Source organism: Balaenoptera musculus, chromosome 20 (genome assembly GCF_009873245.2).
Source record: "Balaenoptera musculus isolate JJ_BM4_2016_0621 chromosome 20, mBalMus1.pri.v3, whole genome shotgun sequence".
NCBI lineage: Eukaryota > Metazoa > Chordata > Mammalia > Artiodactyla > Balaenopteridae > Balaenoptera > Balaenoptera musculus.
In genome coordinates this window covers 9,301,203-9,327,694 of record NC_045804.1, presented here as the reverse complement: position 1 = coordinate 9,327,694, position 26,492 = coordinate 9,301,203, and the positions used below count along the sequence as shown (strand labels likewise).

The 26,492-nt window shown below is 45.2% G+C and overlaps 1 protein-coding gene across 8 annotated transcripts in view; it reads right to left on the bottom strand.

Annotated features, from left to right (window-relative positions):
• The window catches only part of TNRC6C (trinucleotide repeat containing adaptor 6C), an 87,161-nt gene that overhangs the window by 15,653 nt on the left and 45,016 nt on the right, over positions 1-26,492 (bottom strand). For 5 of the 8 annotated variants that reach the window (XM_036836832.1, XM_036836835.1, XM_036836837.1 and 2 more), the window contains 10 exons: positions 19,133-19,348; positions 17,226-17,392; positions 14,038-14,118; positions 12,647-12,704; positions 10,571-10,713; positions 8,714-8,887; positions 7,208-7,354; positions 5,123-5,242; positions 2,922-3,005; positions 2,509-2,740 (listed from right to left, as the gene is read on the bottom strand). In XM_036836832.1, coding sequence (XP_036692727.1) covers positions 2,509-2,740; positions 2,922-3,005; positions 5,123-5,242; positions 7,208-7,354; positions 8,714-8,887; positions 10,571-10,713; positions 12,647-12,704; positions 14,038-14,118; positions 17,226-17,392; positions 19,133-19,348 — 1,422 coding nt within the window. The remainder of the gene's footprint in view (positions 1-2,508; positions 2,741-2,921; positions 3,006-5,122; positions 5,243-7,207; positions 7,355-8,713; positions 8,888-10,570; positions 10,714-12,646; positions 12,705-14,037; positions 14,119-17,225; positions 17,393-19,132; positions 19,349-26,492) is intronic. The other 3 variants (XM_036836836.1, XM_036836833.1, XM_036836834.1) reach the window with 2 other exon arrangements.

Sequence of the window (26,492 nt, the reverse complement as noted above, 5' to 3'; positions counted from 1 at the left end):
TCATGAGCTGGGCAGGCTGCTTGGCCGGACAGAATGACCAGTGCAGGTGCGACCCAGTGTTTCCAGGCCATTTCTAACCTGCGGTTCCCACACCACATGTCCTGGTACAGAAGCAAAGGTAGCGAACATTTTTGTTCTTAACTTTAAATCAAGAGCTTCAAACTCAAATGCCCATATGGGCCAAGTGGGCAACACAAATGAAGGTGATGCGGGCCTGGTGGGGACAGTGCCCGCCCTGCTACAGGTGCTACCCGTGCAACCAGTGAATGGAACACAGGCCCAAGGCAGCCATTTTCAAGAGAAGTCAGAACCCACTTTTAGTTGAAAATTTCCAATTTTTAAATGTTGGCAATCTCACACACACACACACACACACACACACACACTGCAGACCTAACCAAACGCCCGTGGGAGTCCGACACCACTGGGGTCTACCTTCACCTCCACCCACACAGACCCAGTCAGGTGAGGGCACAACCGTTAGGTCGGGCTTCAGACTGGCCTCCAGAGCGCCCCAAGTCCCATGGCCGGGCCCCACCCTCCCCGTCTCGTTTCTTTCTGTTCCTCCCTCCACTGGCAGCCAGCCTGGCCGGCCCTCGCCGACACCGACGGCCCCAGGACGGGCCCTTCTTCCATGCGACGCTGGCTCTGCTCCACTGGAACTCTACTCGTTTGAGGTCCATGCTTAAACCCTGCTCTGATTTTTCTTTCACCGCTCAAGGTGACCACGCACTCTCCCTTCCCTAAGCTCTGCAATAACGACATTGCACTGCCTATGAAGGCTGGTTTTCGTTTTTATATGCCTGGTCTTCCTGGGAAGACGACAAGCTCGGGAGTCAAGACAGCATCCGGAGAAGAGGCTGCACGGGAAGGAAGGCGGACGGGACTTACAGCTGCTGAGGAAAAGGGGTGAGAACCAGCCAGAGAGGCAATTTCACAAGCTAACTTTCTTACACTTTATTAGCTATCTATTTTTAACACATTTATTTTTAAACTTTAATGTGATTATAAAATATTATCAGAAGTATTTTTCATCAATTTTGAAGATTCAAGGCACTAATTTTTTCACTTGTAGTAAGAAAAAACCTTTAAGGGTAAAGATTTGTGTACTTCGTTTTCTAAATATTGGTTAAGAGGACAGATGGATACTAGGATACTAGGAAGCTGAAGCTAAACATTTTAGGACAATAGATGGAAATGAATTTTCTTCTAAAACAACTATTGTTAACAAAGAAGTATTTACATAAGTAGCCAACATTCTACTAAGTGCTTGCTATTACAAAGTACTTTGCCTGTTAGTTCACTAAATCTTTAGAAGAACCCTATGAGGTAAGTATTCCCACTTTACAGATGGGGAAATTAAGGCAAAGAGCAGCCAGGCAGCTTAGTCGTGGGGGCAGTGTGGTGGTCTGATTTCTAAGGCAGGTCTTAACTACTAGACTATTCTGCTTCTTCAACACAGAGGAAAGTAATGGGCGGGACAATCATGAAGGGACAGAAGAACCGTAGTTTAGCATTTGTCAGTTTTGTATTAAAGACACACCACACTGGTTACATGTCAAGTAGAGAGTGCTCATGTGATCAGAACATACCTCTCTTCTCAGAGACGTTGGTAGTATTACACAGAAAGGGACATCATTAGCCGAAATTCGCTGTCACTCAACTGGCCTTTGACCCTTTGGATATGTATTTCTCAGGTAACTAATTCCCTTTGCCCTGTAGCTTCAGACTCTAACAGCCAACCTGACAAGCCTGAGGCGCTTTCACCCGCTTCTGGATTCTTACAGCAAATTACAGCTGACCCTCGAACAACGCAGGGGTCACAAATCCGGGTATAACTTTACACCCGGTCCTCTGTACCTGCAAACTCAACCAACCGCAGGTCACGTAGCACCGTTATTTATGGGAAAAAACCCATGTGTAAGTGGACCACGCTGCTTCAGCCCGTGTTGTTCATGGGTCAACGGTATTCCCCGTACAATCACTTTCCTGACACAGCCCTTCTGACGGTCTTCAGCGTTGTAACCTGTGTCCCTCCTGGCTGGCCTGTGTGACCTCGAGGGCGACACCACATCTGCCACTGGCCTGTGGGTTTCAAGTGCTGGGCGGGCGCCCTATCGGTTGGGGGTGAGGGCGTGCGTGTTGATCGGGGTGATTACACAATCGTGCTCTGCACTATAGGACTTGTGTGGACAACCATGGCTTTTTAAGAAGTGCCTGGTTCACGGACATCTGCACACCTTTCCTGTTCCCGGCATTTCAGGCTGGAGAGAGCCAGGGATGGAACAAAGCGCCGATTCAACAGTGGAGAGGAGATCATTCTGGTACTACTTTCAAAGATTTTATACTGAAAGCACTTATGGGCGCAGCAAAATTCTTGCTCTGCGAAGACAGCTAGGGTCCCTCCCTTACGAAGGAGACTTGAGACAGCCTCGCTCTGGAACTGCATCTCTGCCCGGCTATTTCAGCCCCGCCAGGCGCACGCGGTCGGCGTCGAGCCGGACTCACCGAGAGGGTAGGGAGCGAAGGTGCTGGGTGAAGACTGCTGCTCTTTGGTCTGCAGGTCGGGGAGGCCGGGGGCCTGGGGGTGGGGGGGGAAGCTGTCCAGGGCCGATTTGCCTGCAGAGGGGTGCAGAGACAGGTGCGGCGGGGGCGGCGGCGGCTTCACGAGCAGGGCCTGGGCCAGCTGGCGCTGGTGCTGCTGGATCTGCTGCTGCAGGTTAGTGATTGTGCGCGCAACCTGCGGGCGGGGACGCACGGTCAGCGGGTCGGGAGGGCCGCCCGGGCCGCCCTCCTCCCCAGCCCAGGTGACGCCGAGGCTTTCAAAACGGGAGGCTGAGCGAGAGAGAAGCCAGTGACAAGTAACAGGTCAGGGGAGGTGACAGCTAGCGACCCGGCTGAGCCGCCCGGGGGGCGCCTACTTGCTGCTCCTGTTGTCTCATGGGTCCGGAAACGTTCCGCTGGGCCTGTAGCATCTGCTGCTGGATCTGTAAACGTTGGTACGCCTGTGGACACAAAGAGAAGCATCCAGTAGATTGTAAGAAAGCCCCAACAAAGGGTTCCACTTCTGTACATTAGTTTAAAAAAAAAAAAAAAAAAGGCACAGATTCTCGGTCCCCTTACCATCCTGTGGTTTAAGCATAGCGTGAGGCATGAAGCTTTTTCAAAAGGAGACATGTCTTTCCAAAACCTTTCTAGTGCACAGACTTTACAAAGTAACTCAGTCAGTACCCCTGTTTAGTGCTGGTAATGAGGTTTGTCAGCAAATATTTTTCAGTTAATGAAGAGATCAAAATTCTTCTGCTCGATTCATATAAACTAAAAATAAAAAGAAATGAGGGGAAAATAAAAATTTTTTTTTCCCTTATAAAGATGCAAGTTGTCCAGAATGGCTCAGACAATGTGGCGGGACAGCAGTGATCGGCGGTCACAGAATAATACACGTTAAAGGGCTCGTAACGACCAGGAGCCACGGGTGGTCTCGGTCCACAGGGAGCCTGAAATCCAGACTTGTGGCTCTTCTGCCACACAGACCCCGTCCACAAAGCCAGCGAGAATGATCGTCAGATTCTTCCCAAAATGAGGCAGAAGGCCGGATCATTTGTTTCGAAAGTTGGCTGAATATTGTAAATCTTTTCTTTACAACATGGATTTTTGGGGACGTTTTGGGCAAGAGGATTCATTGAAATAGAATCCAAGTAGAAGTGGAGATTATACTACTAGAAATGCCTCATTAATCTGTAAATTAGAGAGGAATAAATTACTTCACTTAAGTGAATCCTTATAGGCTCTAAAACTTAACCTTAGGATGTACTGAAACTTCATTTTACGAATTTTTCCGGAAAAAAATGTCAAAACAGTGTACATTGTTTTTAAAACAGAGCAGATTAAACATAATCCAACATTTTCTTGGTATCTTTTACACTACAGAGGTCAATAAAAATTATGTATAAATAAGGGATTCCAGAACATCAGTAGGACTGATAATGAGTTCTGTCTCACGTCAGAATCCAGCCGTCCTCTGTGTTATGAAGGAGTAGAAAGCTGTTTTCCTCTGCAGTGAGAGCTCTAAACAGCATGCTTCTCAGCTGCTCCCTGAGGTCAGTGGTCCGTTCCTGGCGCTGGCGGCAGCACACCGCCCAGGGGCCTTACAGCATGCCTGTGAGGCAGCTTGGCGCCCTTTTCCGAGTGAAGTCCAGTCCCGGCCCGGACCCCGTGCCCAGGGCCCTGGGTACTTCACTGCACTGCGGCTTGTCCTAGGTCACCTCCACCCCACCTGGCCACTACCTGGAACCAGACACCCAGACGGTCAGACGTGCGTCTAACAAACGCTGAAGGGTCAGGACTGAGAGCCCAGGGCTCCCCCGTAAGGAAAGGCTGACAGCATGGTTTTGTCTATTGGAGGCTTTTCTTCCTTCATGACTCCTGGTCATTTTCGAGGAGCTGTTGGGCAAGACTTCTAAATAAATCAGGTGTCAATGTATTACAGAAGGAAATAATATACTGGGTCCTTAAGGGAATATAAATTCAGGATGCACCTAGGGATACAATGCCATGGCATTTCATGGTAAAAGCAGTAAGATTGTTGAAATTTAAAAATTCAACATATGTTAAACTATAAAACTTGCAAGAATTATTAGGCTACATCAGCCTTTCTCAAGAGGGATTCTGAGAGAATCAAGTCCTAATCTCTAAGGCATCTCATCTCCTGTATGTAACCAAGTAACTTCTGTCTTCTGCTTCTAGAATGGTATCTGTGTAGACCATCCTTGGAAGAATTTAGAGAACAATCATGAAATGATTTGTTAGGTTCTGTGGTTCAGATGAGGAAGGCTGGCTGAGAGCTAACAGACACCCTAACTGTCAGATCTGGAAGACTGTGATCACGAAGGCGCCAAAGAATCCACAAAGCTTAGTGGAAACACCCTTAAGTGAAGAACTTCCTAATTCTTTTACTAGCTTACAAACTTCACGAAAGTCTCAATGACATTCCCTGACGTGAAGAAAAGCGTTACAGTGACTGCTCTGCTGCAGCCGGCGCGCATGTTGCTGGCACATCCCCGGGCTCACGGGGAGAAGGCCCTTCCTCTGTCCTCGAACCCGAGCAGATCTACCCACTCACCAGCTGCAGCTGATAGAGCTGGTTCAACATCGTCATATGCTGAGGATTAATTGGCGAGGTTAATAGTGCAGGGTTGAGACCAATGTTTTTTGCTGCAAACTGCAAAAGCTGTGCTTGAACCTGTTAACAAAAAAATGAACCATTAGACATGAATTCTCTATTCAAACATTTACTTGTCTGTGCAGTTTTTTGAGATTCAAAGCTGATTAAATGACAGTTATATTTGTCTCAGTGAACTTCAAAAGCCATTAAAAAATTTACAGACATTTTAACATTAGTAGTTAACATGCTTTTGTGGATAATATGGAAGGAAGGAAGGAAGGAAGGAAGGGAGGGAGGGAGGGAGGTAAAGTCAGAAGGCAAGAAAGAGATTTCTTCCTCCAAATATTTTAGTTACGAATTAACTTTCTAAGGCTCTGGGTTACTCCTATCGGTAACTGATTTCACGTTCTGTCGAAATGAAGATAAGTGGGCATCATTTAAGGGTGGGAGATGGCGAAGGCGTGGTCTCTGGGAGGAAGTTCGAGCCTCCTCAAAGGAGGCCAGTGCCTGCGTCTCACACAGGCGCCTCGGACCAGTCCCCGCAGGAGCTTGGCAGATGGCACCGCGGCCACCTGACCGGAGGGCCTCGTTCCAGGGCAGGCAGGGATCCCTTCTCAAGTTGACACGCTCGGGAAGTGGTCTCCCCCTGCTCGTGGGACCAGCCATTCCTCTCAGGGGGCCCGGCTGCCCAGCCGCCCATGTGGCACATGCACTGGTGTGGCCGGCCAGCCCTGACCGCGACGGTCAGCCTGTCTCCCTGCTCAACTGGCATTCACTGCCTTGAACCCGTCAGGGGCCTGGCACTGGCCAGCTCAGTGTTTTCCACGGCGTGCGCTGTACGCTTATCACAGCATTTACGCAAGATGGTTTTATGCAGAGCACGGAAGAGTATCTTTTACAGTCGTCTAACGTGTATTAGAAAAATGTTGCTTTTTCTCTTTATGACGGATATGTTCAGTTTTAAGAATAAATTTATCTAAATTAAGAAGGCAAGTCAACTTAAAGAAAACACATTATGTAACAGTCGTGGGAAGCACACAGATGAGTGACGTTCGGGACACGCTGGCTTGCTGAGTGTGCGGAAGGCTGTTCTCTGTCTCCAGGACCCGTCTCTGCTCCTGCGCCTTAGCTGGGGTGGCCATGTCACTAGGCTTGGGCAGTGGGACATGAGTGGAAGTGGTATGTCTCTCGTCTTCGCTCCTGTCATCGGGAAACGGCCGAGGCAGAGCTGCTACTTTCTGCTCTGTTGCTTGGGGGAGAATTACTTGTCTGTCAAGTCTGAGCATCTGTATTTCGGGGTCTCTTTGTTGTAGCAGCTTACAGTGTATCCTGTTTAATGAATTTTACTATTATTTTACCCAGATTTCAGCCATCTCAACTCAGTGCACAGATCTCAGGTCAAACAACTGTGGAGGAATAATTACTTCCAGCGAATTCTCCGATTTACCATTTTAATCTATTATTGAATATTCTTTTAAGGGGTAAGGACTGTAACACTGTAATTAAAAACTCAGTCCAAAGTCAAAAATTATGGAAATGTTCTAAAAGTAAACAATATTAATATGAAAAAAAGCTGATATTAGGCTTTAGAGCTATGTGAAACAACAATATCCTTTTCCTTAATTCTATTTGCTCTTTTTTTTTAAAACGATCTAATACTAAAGAATAAACTTAACTAAAAAGTCTGTGATATAGACACTATTATATATTGTCACTTTTAGTTTGTCACTAAAGCATTACTCAGTCCTTCACTGCTTCTAAGAATTTTCTTTTACGTCCCAAGCAATTTCACTTTCCTCTCCCACCAACCTAGGAGAATTCAATGGGTTCATCCGAGTAATCTCAAGACCAGGACAGAAGTCCCATCACTGGCATGTGTCACTGGCAACAGCACTCTGACGGGAGGAGGCCCAGCCCTGGCCTGTGGGGTGGGGGCCCTGGGGGAGCTGCTCTGGAAACGCCTCCCAGGGCAGGAGGGTGGGACGGACAGGGTAACACGGGCGGGCTGACTGGCTCTCAGTGTAGCGCGGATGCGGGTCTGACCTGAGGGGATAGAAACTGAGGCACTTGAGCACGGAGACTGGGCTGGGAGGAGCTCAGGGGCTGCACGGGCGGCTGTGGCGGCTGCTGCAAGGTCCTCGCTGGTGCTGCTCCGCTGCTGCCAAACATGCCCAGATTGCCACTCGGTGTCTGCAGGGAGGCGGAGGGCTCGTTACACAGTCGCCCGGGAGCAACCGGGGGCCAAGGCTGCACCTGTTCCTGCCGCTCTCAACGTGTACCAAAGGGGATGTTTAAGAAGCGCTGTCTAAACTGGGTACAGATGACAGAAGATCTGCCCGCGAAGCCTGCCTATGTCTTTAAATCACAGAAGCCGCCCACAGAACCAGTTTTAAGTGCCCCCCCACAAGGCCGTCGTGTTCCAGGAACCTATAATTACACAGAGCCAGGCACAGGAGCGGCAGGCACAGCTGTGTGGGCACCGTCTGTGCTGGGGTAAAGGGCATCATGTGCGCGGACCACTAACCTGGGAGAACAGGACATTTTCCAAAAGGAAATGTAATTATGATTTCAACAAACCTGAAACTGAATACATGAACAACTCCAGGCATATTTGTGTTTAACACATATATTTGTGTTAAATATAATAACTATATATTTGAGTGCTTCTTTCTACTCTCCTGACTGGGTATCTGACCCCCGGGGCCCGCCGGCCAGGCCGCTGACTTCCCGACAGCAGAAGAGCTGAAACTGGCACCGCGGCCCAGCGGGCAACAAGAGACGGCCAGGATCACGCGGATGGGGCGCCACCGAGAACTGCCGCCGGCCACCCCAAATCCCACAGCATCGCTGGAAGAGAAGGCTCAGAGCTGTGTGTATGTGAGCCTCCCCGGGGAGAAAATCAAGAAGAGCAGTTCTGTGGACGGGAAGAGCGTGACGCGCTTTCGTATCATTTCATTCCGGGGGAGAAGTGACACGAAGCGGCCGTCGTGCAAAACCCCAGGCCCCTCCGTTCAGGGGCGTCTGAGGGTGACTTTCACCTTCCCCAAGAGCGTCAAAGGCAGGGAACAAGGCCAACATCGCTCTCTGAAAACCACTGAGAACCTGCAGGAGACGTCACCTCTATCTCTGGGAAAAAGGGGAGAGTATGGCGTTTTCCTGCAGGTCAATGCGTTTAAGGTTTCGACTGTCAGGAGAGACAGGACGGCACTGCCTGGACCTGTGAACGCATCAGGCAGGTGAAGACTGCTCTGCGGTCTATGTCATTTCACTAGCAGCACTTTAGTACCAAGGGTGTTTTAGTTACATGTAAAAATAAATATAATTTTGAAGCATTTCCTATAACATGGTTAAATTTCAAGAACTGGATTCAATTCTTGATAGCAGTACATCACTTGAAAGGAAACTCTTACAATATTTCAGCTCCCTTTACATATTCAGTTATATTCTCAAATGCCGACATTAATTAAAAATAAGAAAGTTTGCGTGTCAAACACACTTTCTTAAAGGCAAGCGAGAGAGACCACGGTGGCCCTCTACCAACCGCCTTACCTGTCTAGAAGAATTCAAGTTCTGCATGCCCAGCCCTGAGGCAATCCCACCCAGGGCCTGATGAGGGAGTGCACTGTTGGAAAGGGGGAGCTTCAGGCTTGGTGAAGGCAAAAATGGTGAAGTCGTGGGCTCTTCCACGAGGCCGCCATCCTGATTGGGGAAAGAAAGCGTGAGCTGTGTGCAGTGCCCGTCCGCACACAAAGCACAAGTTTCCCAGGACACAGAAAGGGATGCGGATGAACAAAGAATTACAAGATCAAAAACGTGTGGACAGGAAAATGGAGAAATGGTCAAAAGGAAGAGGGGAAAAAGAAAAAAGAGAAACAGGATTAAGATGCTGTTTTCATTTTAACAATTATTTTACAAACACATATCAGCTTATAATATTCTCATCACTACTGACCCTGCCTACGGGTAGGAATCAGGAGAGAGACAAACACTGTAAAAAGTCTTACTTGGAAAACACTTTACAACCATTTTCAAATAAAGAGGCTCCTTTTGAGAAGTTATTAGCAAGGCTCTAGGTATACATTAGGTTGAAATCTGCTGACATTCAAATGTTTTTGACCTACAAACAGCGATTTCATATGGTTTAACCTAATAATAAGGTAAATTATAAAACAGACAAAAATCTTGTTATTATTATTTTTTTACATTTATTGGGTGCCAGGTCCTTTGTAAATTTATCTCATCTAACTTCACAACAAACCTGCAGCATTTTAAAAAATTTATCTATCTATCTATCTATCTATCTATTTTTGGCTATCTATCTATCTATCTATCTATCTATCTATCTATCTATCTATCTATCTATCTATCTATCTATTTTTGGCCATGCCATGCGGCATGCAGAATCTTAGTTCCCTGACCAGGGAGCAAACTCGTGCCTCCTGCAATGGAAGTGCAGAGTTTTAACCACTGGACCACTAGGGAAGTCCCCAAACCTGTAGTATTATCTCACATTTTAAAGATACGGAAATAAGTCAGGGTCCCACACTTAGCAAATAAAAATACAGGGTGCGGAGTTAAACTGGAATTTCAGATAAACTACTAATAACATCTTAGAATAAATATGGTCCAAAAACGACTCATTGTTGTCTGAAATTCCGATTTCTCTGGGCACAGGGGCGCCGGGCAAGGCGAGCACGCCACTCCGTGGGGAGCTGGCAGAGGACACAGCTAATCTGAGAACAGACGAACTCTCATCTCTTCTCCTAGGAGCTTGCTTTTAGGCTGTTTGTTTGCTTTAAACTTGTCCTTTCTTGCTTCCACTTTGTTTTCAAGGATGAACATTTTGACTGATTTTAACGGGATGCTGTTTCCCCCCCTGAGGTCACACCAACCTGGAGAGGGAGCGCCAAGCCTGACAATACTAAGGGGAATGAACTGGCGACTACACTTGTTGAAACATCTAAGGGGATTTTCCCACAGACCCCTGCGTGTTCTCTGAAGTAGCCCATCCAAGCAAGGGCCACGAGACATGGGTGCCCATGCCTAACCACTTCTAGACCCTTTTTCCTGAGATTAGACATGTAATACATCATTTCCAGTGGGAAGGACTGTGCATATAAAGTAAGACCGTAAAACGGAAATGTGATGGACCCTTGTCTATTGGACAAATTGAAGCAGCCAAGTTCACCTGCTAACATGAAAATCAGTTTCCAATTTCAGTATTTTTATTCCTAGTCCCATCATATGAAATATAACACAACCTCTTTTGAGTTAAACATTCACATATATTAGACAAATGGGTAAAAGTCACTTAAATATTATAGCCCAATAACTTTTTAATCCAACACAGTGAAAATGAAAAACACCTCTTGTTAAAAACAAACAAAAAGCCACCTAAACTCATACCTTGTCCAGGAAGGTGGGGCGGTCCACGGAAGACTCTTTGGAGATGGGTGGGCGGCAGCCAAGGGGCTTGGTGACCATCCCATTGTAGTCGGTCACTCCCAGTCCACGCTTGTCCACGTCCACCTTCTTTTCCAGCAGAGCGCCTGGGGCACAGCAGACAGAAGCAGCGCTTGAAACGCGACGCCTCGGGGCTCGGCTGCGCGTTCTGAGCACAGACGGGCACCAGCCTACGCCTCCGGGAAGGAGTTAAGACGCTCACCCCCCAGAACACAGGGGCCTCGGTTTGGCTCTGGCCGCGCCCGGGAGCCTGCGGTCTGGCCCCTGCGCCTCGTCCCTCGCAGCCACGCCGGCCACCTCTGCCACTGTGGTGCTAGGCCCTTCCTCTCCCCTGGGACTTGTCGCCTCTTTTTCCAAAGAGGGCCCTCCCCTGGCCGCCCCGCCTCACGGCCATCGGTCTCCACCTGCTGAGTCCCTACTGGCTGTAAGGGCCTGTCCGAATGTCGGGGACACAACACAACGCAGACCAGACGGAGTCTGTCCTTGTGCTCTTCCGATTCAGAGGCTGGTGTTTGTTCCACTCTCTCTGACTCTGCGCTGCCTCACGGCTCTGAGGAGGCGGGACTAACCCCCTCCAGCTCACACCGATTCCCTCTGTCCCGGCAGCTTATACCACCCATTTGGCATTTGCATGTGATAATAAAGTTGATCCTCATTATTTGTGAATTCCGAGCTTGTGAATTCACCTACTTGCCAAAATATACTCGTAGCCCCCAAATCAATATTATGGCGCTTTTGGGTCACTTGTGGACGCGTGGGGCGGTGAAGAATTTGAGCCCCCGACACACACATTCCCAGATCAGGCTCTCACAAAGCGACAGGTGTCCTTTTGTGGTGTATTCAGGGCCATCTCTGCTTTTGGTTGGTCATCGCAGTGGTCCCCATGGTCCCCAAGCCAATGTGCTGTCTAGTGTCCTAAGCGCAAGAAGGCCGCACGGTGCCTGCTTCGTTCAGCAGCTGCTGCAGCGGCGCTGCCCAGGCGGCCGAGTTCAGCTGATGAACAGGGCAGTGCAGCCGGAACAGGGAGAGAAAGTCACCATCGTGTATAAGGCTGTGCGGGGGGAGCTAAAGTAATGTCTACAGTGTGAGATGAAGCTTCAGAAAAGATGGAAAGTGGCTCAATTTGTGGATTCACAAGATGATGACTTATTTAAAAAAAGGATAGCTCACGGCATTGGTGTGAGTCGAAAAGGGAACAAAATCTATGGTCACGGTATCCAGGGTCAGGAGGATGTTCAACCCTTCGTAGCTAATGCTTTATTATAAAGAAATATGGCACATAATCATTTGTGAGAAATACATATTAAATACGGTGTCTTTAAACAGAAACACACATAAAACAAGGTTACGTGTTGACTGGTTGACAAAAATGCTGTGGCCAGAGGCTCAGACGACCTCAACCCTGTATGTCCCCGAGGAGCAAGGGTTTAGTACTTCCTGATTCAGTGTCTGCAGGGACTTTACAGGACATAAGGACCACGAATGATGAGAATCAGCTGTATTTTACATGTAAACATTTAACATAATTGATATTATTTTTAAAGCAATTCCAGAACTAGGGTTGCTTGTTCCTTGACAGTAACTCTCGTCTCTCAGCCAGCAGGCGATGCTCCCGTGGGGCCCTGAGCAAGCCCTGCCGGGCGTGGCACAATAACAGCTGACTCAGCGCCCAACGAGGTGGGCACGTGGTCCCAGTGCCTTTCTCCAAGAGGGTCACTATCTCCCCCCCTCAAAATAGATGGAGATAGAAAAAATTCATCTATTTGTTGCAAAAATGAAAAAAAAAAAAAAAAAACCCCAACAAACAGAAAAAGCAAACGCGGTTCAATGTGGTGTTTGGCCATTTGTCCCCAGCGCCCACCAGTCCTGAGGGACTGGCCCCGTGGCAGGTGCACATCCTGCGGGTGGTCCTGTCTCCCCAGCACGTATTCAACCATTAACCCACGACTCTGAACATGAAAACTCACAAACTGGTATCTTTAAAAAAAAAGTGTGCTTTAGGTATGTCATCTTACTTACTCATGGCCTGGTCAAGATTCATATTGTTACTCTTCAAGGCCTCTTCAGCTGGCTCTCTCTGTGGAGGGAAACAGAGTTTTCACTAGGACTGCATGTTAACAAAAGCAAAAGCTTGTAAAGAGCTCTATCACTATTAACTCAGGGAAGTGATTGATATTAACCTAATATTGTTAGGTTTTGGAACTAGAAATACTTTTCTTCCTTGTGGTTAGAGATAAATATCTTCTAAATAAAAAATACTTGTAATAAGAAAATGTACTGAATTGATTTTTAGAGGGAAGAACTTGTATTTCACACTTTAAACCCCAAATGTCCAGTGCCAGGAGAGTCTTGTTTCTGACTCTGTGGTTCAGCAGGGTGAAACCTCTCCCAGGGCAGCTGCAGGAAGTCACGGTAAGAGTCAGATTCTAGGCTCTGCTGTAAACTACTTGTCACTAAAAAATGTAAAAACAACATGACACAAAACAGGTAGGTTCATTTTGATAATCATCTCTCTGATTGAAACAGACTAGTCTCGGTGGAGGCCGAAACCAAGCTGGGCATGGTGTTGAAGCACTGCAGGGCCAGTGTGGGCCTATCACCTCACCCGTGGGGAGGCTGGGCCCCCGGCCGCGCCCGCACAGGGTCAGGGGCCTGCGCCCCACGTGAAGTATGTGGTCCCCTGCTCCAGTCTGGGGCCACTCTAGACACATCCTTTAGGGACATCTGCAGCAATCAAAAGGTAAACACTCAAAAAAAAAAAAAAAAAAAAAGGTAAACACTCATTTGAATAAAGATTTGGAAAGAAGACATTTGAAGGGGCTAGGTGGCAGATATTGAAGGGGCTACGTGGCAGATACAGGAGGTACTGCTCACGGTCTGAACTCCTGCCACTGGCTCTTAGGCACTGAAGAGACTGGGAGGCATTTTCAGAAGAAGACCCTAAGATTTCCAACTCTCCCTACACACGATCTGAAACTCAGGAAGCAAATAGTTCTGGTTAGGATTCTTTATCTGGACACGAGGCTTTAGTACTTTATACCAAGTTTTCTCTTGAGATCTTGGTCAATGTACTGCATAAACGAACGAAACTCACTTTTAATTATAGATGAAAAGAAAATATAAAACTGTATAAACCAATGAAAATTAAAAACCCCACATCATTTTTTATTCTAGGAAAAGGTTCTCACACCTTTCTTGATAGAAATGATGTGGATCTTTGCTGCAGTTCAAAGCAATGATCCCTAAGCAGAAGCGCCCAGGTGAAAGGGGAATTTACGAGTTAGGTTTTGCCAACAATCTCATCCCCCAAGTCTTCCTTCCGTGTTACACATGACAAAGGTGGGCAGGACACAACAGGGCCATGCAGGGCAGGACACATGGCGGGAGGAGTAAAGTAAGACGCCAGTCACCGGGAAGCCCATGTCTGTGAGTTGTTTGATCAGCCGGGTCATGATCCAGGCCTCGTCCTGCTTGCCAGATGTTTTCATGCCCTAGAACCAAGTGTGGGAAGGAGAAAGGCCATGAGCCACGCTTTAATGCATTTCTTCCAGAAATGGGAGATGCCTAAAATTCGTGTCGATTTACACGTCACAGCGTCTCTGCTACCGCTGAGCAATGCTGTGCTCCACATCGCCCCGACAGCATTTGGCGGCTCGTGCTAGGAAACGCTTCAGGGTGCTTCTGAGGTTGGCATATGTGTGCCATTTATGGACTTAAAAAAGCAAGATAATTATTTCTTTTCCCCAGAGAATGAATTTAGTTCATCACAAATATGTACCGCTTCCATTATCAAATCATCATAGTAAGTGCTCCCTTGAACACGACCCTATAATAACCATATGAAGTTTACTAAAAATTACATAGCTTTTGCCTTTTTATAAGCTTTATTCTAAAAGATGACAAAATACAGGGTGTTCGTTCCAACAGAAAAGACAAGATGAAAGGGACCAAAAAAAAAACCTATTAATTTTGTTAATTATTCATCACTTATGGCCTGTAGGGCGGAGGAAAAAAACAAGCGGGGAAATGGCGGTGAGGGAGAGGATGAAGACAAAAGGAGGGAGTCCAGCGGAAAGGAAAGGGCAGCGAGACGGAGAGGGGGCGGCAGGGCCCGCGGAAGGGCTGAGCGTCAAGACGTGGCCCCTCGAGAATCTCCTGCTCTTCTGCCACGCGGGGGATCTAACAGGGCGTTACTACCATATACAAAGGATTCTTCACAGTGCTTTCAAAACTGAGCCTGCGGGCTTCCCTGGTGGCGCAGTGATTGAGAGTCCGCCTGCCAATGCAGGGGACACGGGTTCGAGCCCTGGGAAGGGGAAGATCCCACATGCCGCGGAGCAACTAAGCCCGTGCGCCACAACTACTGAGCCTGCGCGTTTGGAGCCTGTGCCCCGCAACAAGAGAGGCTGCGACAGTGAAAGGCCGCGCACTGCGATGAAGAGTGGCCCCTGCTCGCCGCAACTATAGAAAGCCCTCGCACAGAAACGAAGACCCAACACAGCCAAATAAATTAAAAAAAAAAAAAAAAAAAAAAAAGTACAATTGGCAGTGATGAAGTTAGGGCTGGGAAAAGAATGTGTCATTAATGAATGAATTTATTAATTAATAAATCGTTTAAAAAAAAAAAAACTGAACCTGCCACAATCACAGGACGGAGCATGTGGGGTGACTGTAAACTAACACGCTCACTCTCCTCAAGGAAGTGGCTTCTCTAGAGGTGATTTTAATCATTACTCTGTGGCCAGAGCCAGGTTTGCCAAGAATATACAATATTTAAACTGATCAATTTGGTGTTTCTGGTCCCATCATTAACAGGATTATTTGCCAGCCTGATTGTGAAAAGACTTAATTTGAAGTCTGCAATCATTCCTACTCTTTATGAGCAAAAAGCCGTGGTTTTAGTTTCTGGGTTCTGCTTACTGCTAATTGAATGGTTTTCAAATTGAAAAATTTTTGAACGGATAATACATTCACATGATTCAAAAGCAGAGAAAAGGGGCACATGGAAGCATCTTCTTCCCGCCCCAGGGCCCGTCCGCTGAGTTCTTCTCTCCTTACTCATCCTTCCAGAGAATTTTAAATTCAACAGAGGCCATTACGAGTACGTGTGTGCCTCACACTCACACACCCATTTTCTCTTCTCTTCCCCTGCCCCCCAAAAGCGGGGTTGTGCTATACAGATTCTCTGTATCTTGCCTTTCACTTAGCAATATATTTCGTTGATCTTTTCATATCAATGTTTAGTTTCTTTAAAAAAAACTTTAGTTTTTCATAATACGGATGTAGCATAATTTAACTAGTTACCCCATCAATGTGCATTTAAGTTACTATTTTTTTGCTGTCCCTTGACAAGCAGAAGGGCTGTGTCAAAGTGCTGACGCATCTGTAATTTCGACAGATGACGCCACACTGCCCTCCATTTTGGGTTACATTAGTTTACATTTCCACCAGCAACGTACGAGAGTGCTGGTTTTCCTACAGCTTTGCGAAGACGGCGTGTTTTGGATTTCTGCTGGGCTGAGAGATGAAAACTGGCATTTCTTTATGTTGTTTTAAATTGAATTCTCTTCTGCAAGTTGAATATCCTTTGACACGTTTAACAGCGACTCGTGCTCCTTTTCTATGGATCGCCTGCTTACATTCTTCGCTATTTGTCTGCTGGATTACTGGTGGGGTTTTTTTTAAAAAAACAGTTTCTAGGATCTTTCTCTATTTATCAGGAAGGTGAGTCTTCTCTATGACTTACAAATATTTTTTTCCAGTTTGTTATTTGTCTTTTGACTTTGATGATGAAATTTTCTATCAGGTATAGTTTTTATGTTTACTGAAGCTTATAAGCCTTTCATTCCATGGCTTTTAGATTTTGGTCATAGTTAGAAAGGCCTCTTCCTCGCCAAGATAGTTTTCAAAATTCTCTTACATTTTTCTCTTTCATATTTGAATTTGTGATCTACTTGGAAGCTGTCTTGGTGTGCATCTGTGCTGTGAACCTCACTTGATTTCTTCCAGAGGCTGTGCATCTGGGTGCAGAGAACAGAGTCCCTGGGGAGTTCTCACACTTCCTGCTCCCAGGACCCCATTACCTCTCTTAAAAACTGAGGATCCTAAAGAAGTTTTGTTTATATGGGTTGTATTTATTGATATTTACTGTATTAGAAATTAAAACTGAGAAATTTTAAAAACTGTATTAATTTGTTTAAAGATAACCATAACAAAGATATTATATGTTAATATAACAATGTTTTGTAATGGAAAATAATTATATTTTCTAAAACAAAAATTTTTAGTGAGAAGAGTGGCATTGTCGTACCTGACTGAACATCTCTCTACTGTCCGGCTTCACAGAAGCAGCTGGATTCACCCATCTGGCCCTGCCTTTGCTCTGCTGTGACAGCAATGGCACGTAGTCTCTGGAAAACCCCATTCTACGCTCGGCAGAGACCCCCTGAGAGGGCCTCAGGACCACCAGGGTCCTGAGAGCATTTTGAGAACCTCAGATCTCTCTGTCACTGTTACCTGGAGATACCACCTTGAAACTGAATGTTTTTAAGTACCACCACTGATTTTTAGAGTTTATTTCCTTTAGTGTTGCACGCACCTTTTGGAGTCCTTTTTTGGGGGCGTTTCCCCAGGAACTGCAGGAAGAGGTGCTTTCTTGGGAAGCGGCGTTGTTCCACATGCCCCCGTCCTCGTCTTCCCACTGACCGGCACCGAGGTTCGCATCGTCCCCGCTGCTGCCCCAGCCTTCTTGCATAGATTTTGAAGCTAGAAAGAGAGGGAACACGAATGTATCAGATTCACCATTCCCAAAGCAGACAAGGGTGCCCTATCACATCATTTAGGGGGAGGCAGGACAAAAGGGGTGTACAGAACCTACCTTTTACTACTTTGTTTCCCTTAGACCTAAGAATTTAATTTTCTACTAATGTAGAAAATTTTCTACTAATGTAATATACATGTATATGTGTACCTATTTTTTTCTTCAAACTTCAGCTATTTGTAGCCTGTGCTGTTCCAAACTCCTTTAACCAACTAGAGGTCATTTCGAAGCATGGACATTCTAACAGTAAATCCTGGGGCTACCGAAGGTGGCAGCCTCTGCATGATGTGGAACGGCTGGTAAAACGCAGAGTCCTGAAAAGCGTCACTATCCTGCCTGTCATGTGGTATGTCATGTGGACCAGTGTTCCCCCAGCGCGACCAGACCCGAGTCGCCAGGGGATCAGGAGAAATGCAGCGGTCTGTGGTTGGGCCCAACAGGTCTGCGCTTTTGACAGGCTCCCAGGAGATGCTCCCAGAATGACAGAATGCAGACAGCTGAGGCTATAGGCAGAGGGAGCTGCAAGCTGAACACTGAGTTTCGATTTCAGGGTATTATTTTTCTCCTTTCTTAAAATACAAAGCAATTCTTGGTATAAAAGTTACCCCAAATTTTCACTTGCTGGGGAATCTGAAGAAGGACAAAGATCAGGTGACAGTACTGTTAGCTAGAGTCTGTAAGACGATGAAGACATGAGGCTTACAAGGTGGACAGGCATATAATTAGGCCTCCAAGGACAAATTATAAAAACAAATATACTACCTCAGCGCCTGAATCTAAATACCCAGGAGCTCCCCATCCTTTAGATGTATAACAAGAAGTAATATAAATGAAATAAATAATCCAGCAGAATGGTTGGTATACAGAGCATACTATCCAGTGTTAACAAAGTAACAAAATACTAAAACAATAAAGTTTCATTTTAAGATTGGAGACATTTAATGGTGTCCAAAAAAAAAAAAAAAACCGAGCTTCTGCAGCCATGTGAACAATTAATTTTAATACCAGACTTAAATCAGCAAATATATTCATGCTCTTGTCGTAAGTATCACATTGCAAAACAGCCACACATTACAGGATTCCACTTGGTAAACATGATCTGGACATTTGTAAGGATGTACATTTTATATGTATACTTACTATACTTTCAGATAATGGGAGGAAAACAGCATGGTTTTTCTTTTTAAGAAAAGAAAAAAAGAGAGAAAAAGCATAAACCTGGAGAATCTAAAGCAGAATTTTGTTTACTTGAAAGCAAAGCAAGTGTCAGACTGCTGTTATGTAATGTACGTTTCAAAACCTAATCTCAAAAAGAAAAACGGCCTGCCTTATCCACCTTGCTCAGTGAAACAGCAAGTTTAAATAGTTTGAATGGCAGGTAGGCGAACACTGCTGAAGAAGCGTGGAGGCTAGTAACCATCGAGCAGCTAAGCTTTATTGCTCTGATCCTTGTATTTATTTTTCTGTAAAAAGGAGAACATGGACTTCTCTTAAAAGCTCCCTTGTGTTCATGTATCAGACAGGGTAATATTTCTTTATAGTTTTAGTTTAATGTTAGACTTAAAAATGAGGAGAGCGTCCTAAAACACTAATTCTTAAAATTCAGTGAGAAGTACCCCTCTAAACAGACTACCTGGGTCCATCTCGAACCGGCCAACCCAGGGCAGGCAGGCAGCGCGGCTCACCTGGTTTGCACAGGGTTGGGGCGGCCGCGGGGGCGCCGGCTCTTCCAAACGTCACCGCCGGCTCGGTGGGCTGGTCCCCCCATCCGCTGCCGCTGCTGGGCGGCTTGCCCCATGCTGCTGTGCCGTTATCAACCAGGGTAGAAGGGGAGGATGGCTCTCCCCAAGAGTTTTCAGCCTTTGAATGAACATTAGGCATTTCTCCCCAGCCTGACGAAACTGAAAAGGGCACCAGGGGAGAGAGAAAACAATAAAAATGAAACAGAGAGAGAAAGTAAAAATGGTAATTTCAAGTTCAAAATAATTTTGAGATAATCTATCTTTAGGATGGCTTTCAGCAGAAAGTGAAAAGGAGACAATATTGAATCTAATCAGATTTGTGCAGTTTTTTTTAAAGTTGCATTGTTCTCACTCCTGACCCCTACCCACTTAAAAGTCCATTATATTAAAAACTATTCAATTCACAGTATTTGCAACATGATAGAGTTTAAAAGAATAGTTTAAAAACTAAAGTTTAAGAAGTAGCTCTTTTACTTCTGGTATTATATGTAACAACCTAAAAGAAATTTCATGTTATATTAATCTCTTATAAAAAAATTTACAAGTGGCGAATATACACTGGAAATTATTTTTGCTTATCTTTTGACCAACCATCAAAGACACAGATCTGGGCAAAGAAATGAGAAGATGGCAGATTAGACATGGACAAAAAAAGTAGTAACAGAGAACCCAGACAGTTCTCAGGTACCAGCAGCGGGCTGAGAAAGAGCTGAGGCATTCGTCTTTAAAGATGGGAGCAGAGTGGGGGAGCTATGGATAAGGGTGGTTCCAACAGACACACTGATTGCAAGTGTTTTTCAGAATTCTTCTTGCATTCCTCCACCCAGTCCTGTTGCCATAGCACCCTGATCTGGGACTGGGATGCAATGAAACTAGATAAGGGTCCCTAATGAATCCAGAAGGTTATGGCATCACTATCTACAGGCACAGAAGAGGTCACGAGACCAGGCAACAGTAAGGATCTCCCCACCTTCTTTATACTTTAGTAAGAAAAACATTTTATGTTACATATGCAAACTTCATTTTTTCCAAATCAACCCAATTTCTGATCTTTTTGCTTTTGCCCATAAGCTCACTTGACACTACTGATAGTCACACTGACAGCGCATATCACTTGTAGTTTTCATACAGATACAGTTTCTCGGAGACAGAACTGTGAATGTTTTAAATACTAACTGAAGAATAGAAAGCATAAAATACAAGTAGCCAACCACAAATTTTAAGTTATTTGGTTAAAATATGGATATTACCATCTCCATTATGAAATTAATTTTCTGACTAAAAATAGCATGCGATCAGCTCCCATGATGCTTTACTCTAATAAAATGCAATAATATTGATTCACAATAAAAGTACATGCAACCTATGAATCATTTAAAATTACAAGCTCTATGCTAAGCAATATATTATGTAAATTATTACCAATATCAGGGAAGTTAGCCTTAATTGCTGTTGTCAGCAATTGCTAACTGTAATATTACCTATAATTACACATAAAACAATAATGCATTTTGGGAGAAGGAGCTTTACAAATCGAAGGGACAAAATTAAATTAGGAAAATTAACACAGATGACAAAAATTATGGAAGTTTTGGGAAGATAAAATAATACAGGTGTCGCTAAAGGCCAATCAGCTGTAAAAATACTGATTTACCGTTGGTAATTAAATAACAAATTCACCTAAAATCTGTCACCCTTATACTGCCATCTCTTTGAAAGACAGTACTACAAATTATTTAATTAAGTCAAAACTAAATATTTAGTCAAAAACTAAATATTAGTCAAAACTAAATATACTAATATTTGCTTTGATGCAAAGCAAATATTTTCGGTAGCTAGGAAATAATTTTAAATACATACTACTAAAATAAATACGATCTCCACTTTTAATGTTTATTGCTCAAGTGAATTTGGTATCCTTGTTGTTAATAATTTTATAGAAGTTCTTTTAAAGTTGGGCTTAATGAGACTGAACAAATTTCTATCTTGCATTAAAACATTGATATTAAAGTTTTAAAAAATGGTCCATGGGATACAGGAGTCATTACCCCCCAATCCCCACTTTTTTTTTTTGGCCACACGGCATGCGGGATCTTAGTTCCCTGACCAGGGATCGAACCCACGCCCCCTGCAGTGGAAGCGCAGTCTTAACCACTGGACTGCCAGGGAAGTCCCAAGTATCTCCCTTCTTCAACTGAACAAACACAGTGCTGGGAATAAAATAACAACAGCAATGAGATGCCACCAGAATATGCAGTTTTCAGTCCGTTTTAAATATACAGTAAGCCCCCTACATACGAACGAGTTACGTTCCGAGAGCGCGTTTGTAAGTCCAATTTGTTCGTAAGTTCAACAAGGTTAGCCCAGGTACCCAACTAACACAATCGGCTATATAGTACTGTACTGTAATAGGTTTATAATACTTTTCACACAAATAATACGTAAAAAAACAAACACAAAAAATAAAGAAAACATTTTTAACTTTACAGTACAGTACCTTGAAAAGTACAGTACGACAGCTGGCATACAGTACAAGGGGCTGGCATCGAGGGAACAGGCAAGAAGAGTTACGACTGGAGGAGGGAGAGGAGGTGGGAGATGGTAGAGCTGAAGGATCGTCAGCAATAGGAGACAGAGGGCAAACTGCAATTTTACTCACGCATCCTGGGCTTGAAATAAAGACGCTGTACTACTGTACTCTATACAGCACTGTACAGTACAGTACACAAAAGCACAACCACTTGTAGAGGATGCACGCACGTGACAACGTACGCCAGACACGTCGTTACCGAACCCAGGTCCGGCTGCTCGCCGCTCAAAAGCCAATGAAGAGGCCAGGTTGGTGGAAATGAAAGTTTGCTTTATTTTGGATGCTGGCAACAAGCGGGGAGGGTGGGGAGGGCGGACGCCTGTCCAAAGGCCGACTCCCCCCTCCCCCGACAATCAGGGGGCAAGAGCTTTTATAGACAGAGGGAGGGGGCTACATGTAGAAACAATACAGTCAGCTCTGACAGGCATCTTGAAATTGGTCATCAGTGGTCTGACCAGAGTCATCTGGATTGTTTTAGGTACAGTTAATCTTCAGTTCCAGGGTCTGTTCGTTTCCAGTTCCTTGAGGCCAATTCTTGGAATTGTGGCAGCTTATGTCATGCTACAGCGTGGTCATCATGTAGGTAACTTCTTCCACCTGGTGTGGGTTTCAGTTATCTATAAGACAGCTCACAGGATACGGCTCAGAATACTATCTACAGCCCTTGAGGAGGAACTAAAGGTCCTTGACTATGTTTACTGACTAAACTTTTCCTTTGTTTCTGCATTTTCTCACTTCTCTGATTAAACTTATTCTTCGGCTGAAGTTTTTCCACAGACAAAAGGCAGGCTGAGGACATGGTGGGAGGGGGCAAGGACCCTAGGGTCCTGTTCCGTTTCAATGTGAACTAACTAATGTGCCTGGACATATGAACGCACATTCACATCTTTGAAAGTTCGCAACTTGAAGGTTGGTATGTAGGGGACTTACTGTACATTTTTTATCTTTCTATCAGAACGGAGAAAACCAGGGTGCCCAAGTGCTGCAGGCCCAGAAGACTGGCGTAAAAATGAGCACAGAGCAGATAAGAAGCCAGGAAACAGAACCTAGAGAAAGAGAATCTTCACCCGACTCAAAGATTCTCATCCTAAGCACTACAGACAGTTAAGTTGGGAGGTGGCATTTGTTCTTCTGTGAAATAAGAAATCAATGCTAGCTTGTTCCATGGATGCTACTTAGAGAGTTTTGTAAGTGTGACAGGCAATTACAATTAAGTGAAGGAAAAATAAAGGACTGAAAATTTAATTGATTAGGCATTTGAGCGCCTGCTATGTGCTTGGTATTTTTAGGTACTAACTCAAGTATTAACGAGATGGGAGTTTGTTCATAATGATGGCACTTAAGCTTAATGTAAATTTATTACAATGCCTGGATGGCTACTGGCTTACGGAGGGGCAGAGCAGCAACAATTTTTCATATTTACTGCAGCAACAATTAATTTTTCACATTTGAAATCAAGACAGGTACTTAGAGTGAAGCTTTATGCGGAAGAGTTTGCTCAGTCAGATGCAAAGCATCCCATACTTTTTAGAACGCCCTGTTTCTCAGGCATTTATTTGGCACTTCTGTTCCAAAAACAGGGGAGTCTATCTGAGGGTTACAGATAAGGGTCCTTTTTAAAGCTGACCACGTGGTCTCAAGTTGCACAACAGCCTCTTAGGAAGAGCTGCCTTTGCCCGTCTTACTGGGTCATCACAGAGGGTAGGTATCAGAAACAGAAAAAGAAGTTTTTATTTTAGTGCATTAATACCAATTTTAAATGGGCTAACTCTTTCTTATTGATATGCTGTGTAGGGGGGCAAATGGCATCTTTGTCTCATTTTTCTATTCATTTTGAACTGAAGGTACCTAAAGTGAAAACCTTCGTGTGTATCCCCAGGACCTGCACTGACAGGCATCTCCTCCTACTTCTTGAGCAGGATTTCTGATTCCCTGGTCCTCCCTCACATCCAGCCCCACTTACCAAGTCGCTCAACACACAGGAAAGTATAAACAGCCTAACCAAACTGAAACCCAAGAAAAATCTCATACCCACACAAAGCATCGATTGCTCACAGCTCATTCCTCTTTCAGCAACTACTGCATGGTGCTTAAAATAGAATTCCTCTGGCTGGAGGGGTCGGTGAGATCGATTTCTGAGGTTATGGTGTGAAAGTAGTCACGCTCTAACAGCATCTTGCGGATTCACTCCATCTGCAGGTGACTCCACTTTTGAGTATCATTTTTATACCAAAGGATGATAAAAGAGCAATTGAGCTTCTAGGACGGGGCGGCTTGCAGGCAGGACAATGTCCTCCAGCTTCTACTCTAAGGAGACTTAGAGAAACAGCACATGTGTTTTATCTACATAGGGAGAGGATTCCCAAATCCAATTTCTTCCAAGTTTTAGTTTATCGAATGCGTGATATGCTTCTTCCATGATTAACTCACACAATCTCTGCCTTTGGTTATGTTTGTGCCAGAAAACTAAACGATAAAGCAAATATAATATCATTAGAGTAAGAATCCAATGCAAAGTCAAGTCTGCTTCTGGCTGGGGCCTCCTGCAACCCCATGAGACAACTACAGGGATTACCACCGGCACAGCTGAATGCCTGGCGAAGGTTAATGAGACACATTTACGAGGAGCTGAGGAGAATAGGTAGATAGGTAGGTAGAATAACGATTAAAAAAATGTTCCGGAATAAAAGCGACATTAGCAGTATTCTTCTGGTTTTCTGATTGACATATGGCACTATATTTCACTTCCATCCACCCTGGGAGGACACAGCCCTAGGCAAGATATCATGACCCCACCATGTCACTGGTTTCACTCAGATCAAGCCTATAATGGCCTTCATATTTGACTCTAAATTAACTGGGTAGTTATCTCTCTAACCCCTCACCTCACCACCTCCCAATCCCTCTCAAATTATCTGTACGTCCTGATGAAACCTGACAAAGTTCAGGGGTGAAAGAAACTGTCTCTGGAGATTCTCCCTTAATCTCATTGTTAGATTCAGAGTTTACTGTGAAGATAAGTTATTCATCAAATGTTTTATTAATTAATATTCAATGTTCTCCTGTGCCTGCAAATTGATTTTTAAGTGTCCCAGAATATTTATTTCTAAGTGCACGAGATAATCGGGCTGTATTTCAGGATCTGCTTTCACTTCCTTAGAAACATAAGTAAGGGCTACGCCTGCAGGTCTGGCTCAGACTTACCCCAGGCCTCGGGGCAGAGCTGAGGAGGAGGCTCTGCTCCAAGCCAGCTGACACCACTTCACACCCTACGCCACCAGTGAGACCCCCTGAGTCTGAGAAGGACTGGGAAGGGCAGCCTACCATCTCTGATCAAAAGGCAGGCATGGGGTATTTCTCTAGATTATTACTGTACTGTGTCCCAGCTCCAGAATGGGTTTGAACCACATCCAAATAATCCAGTTTATGAAGCTACACTGCATTTCCTAAATTAATATCAGTTTTCCTTAAGCTCATCAGGAAACTAATATTAACAAGAATGGGACAAAAAAAATGACTGTCCTGGGACTTCCCCGGTGGTTCAGTGGTTAAGAATCCACCTTCCAATGCAGGGGACATGGGTTCGATCCCTGGTCGGGGAACTAAGATCCCACATGCTACAGGGCAACTAAGCCCACGCGCTCTGGACCCTTCGCGCCACAACTAGAGAGAAGGCCATGCGCCGCAACGAAGATCCCCCGTGCCGCAACTAAGACCTGATGCAGCCAAATAAATAAACTAAAACAAAACAAAACAAAACAAAAAAACTGTCCTGTAGCATTTACTTCTTTTTTTTTTTTAAATAAATCTGTTTTATATTTTATTTTTGGCCGTGTTGGGTCTTCGTTGCTGCGCGTGGGCTTTCTTTAGTTGTGCTGAGCGGGGGCTACTCTTCATTGCGGTGCATGGGCTTCTCATTGCAGTGACTTCTCTTGTTGCCGAGCATGGGCTCTAGGTGCTCAGGCTTCAGTAGTTGTGGCACAAGGGCTCAGCAGTTGTGGCTCGTGGGCTCTAGAGTGCAGGCTCAGTAGTTGTGGCGCATGGGCTTAGTTGCTCCACGGCATGTGGGGTCTTCCCGGACCAGGGCTCGAACCTGTATCCCATGCACTGGCAGGCAGATTCTTAACCACTGCACCACCAGGGAAGTCCTGTAACATTTACTTTTATAGAACTGGACACACACAAAACCCTATGTGATTGAGAAACCATATTTTGTAAGACAGAGATCAATACCCTTAAGTGGTGATGATCAACAACTGAAAAGCAACCCAAACTCTGAGATGAGTGAACATTTTGTAAAATCAGTGTAGGTCAAGAGCAAAACTGCAGAATCTATAAAAGACCCACTCTGTAAATAGCAGAAACCTCGTCAGATAGTCATCAGGTGTGGGGCTTCATTTGGAGGGGGAATCCCAGTCGATCTGTGACAACCAGGCTGGGCAAGTGCTCAAGCCACTAGCTAAGCCACTGCCTAGCAATGCTGTCACTGCTGCTCCCATCGCTGACCTGAGCTGCCCAGGTATCACGATCCCCGACCAGGGGGGCCACAGGCTGCATGCATGAAAATGCACGGAGAGGACCCAAAGGAAGAAGCGCTCTGTTGTCACTATGAAGGGAACTGGGGGAGGCGTGACAGCTCCTTCTGTGGCGCAAAGAACAGCTGGTCTCGAGGGCTGGGACAGCGGCAGGCTCAGATCACCTGTGGTTCCTGAG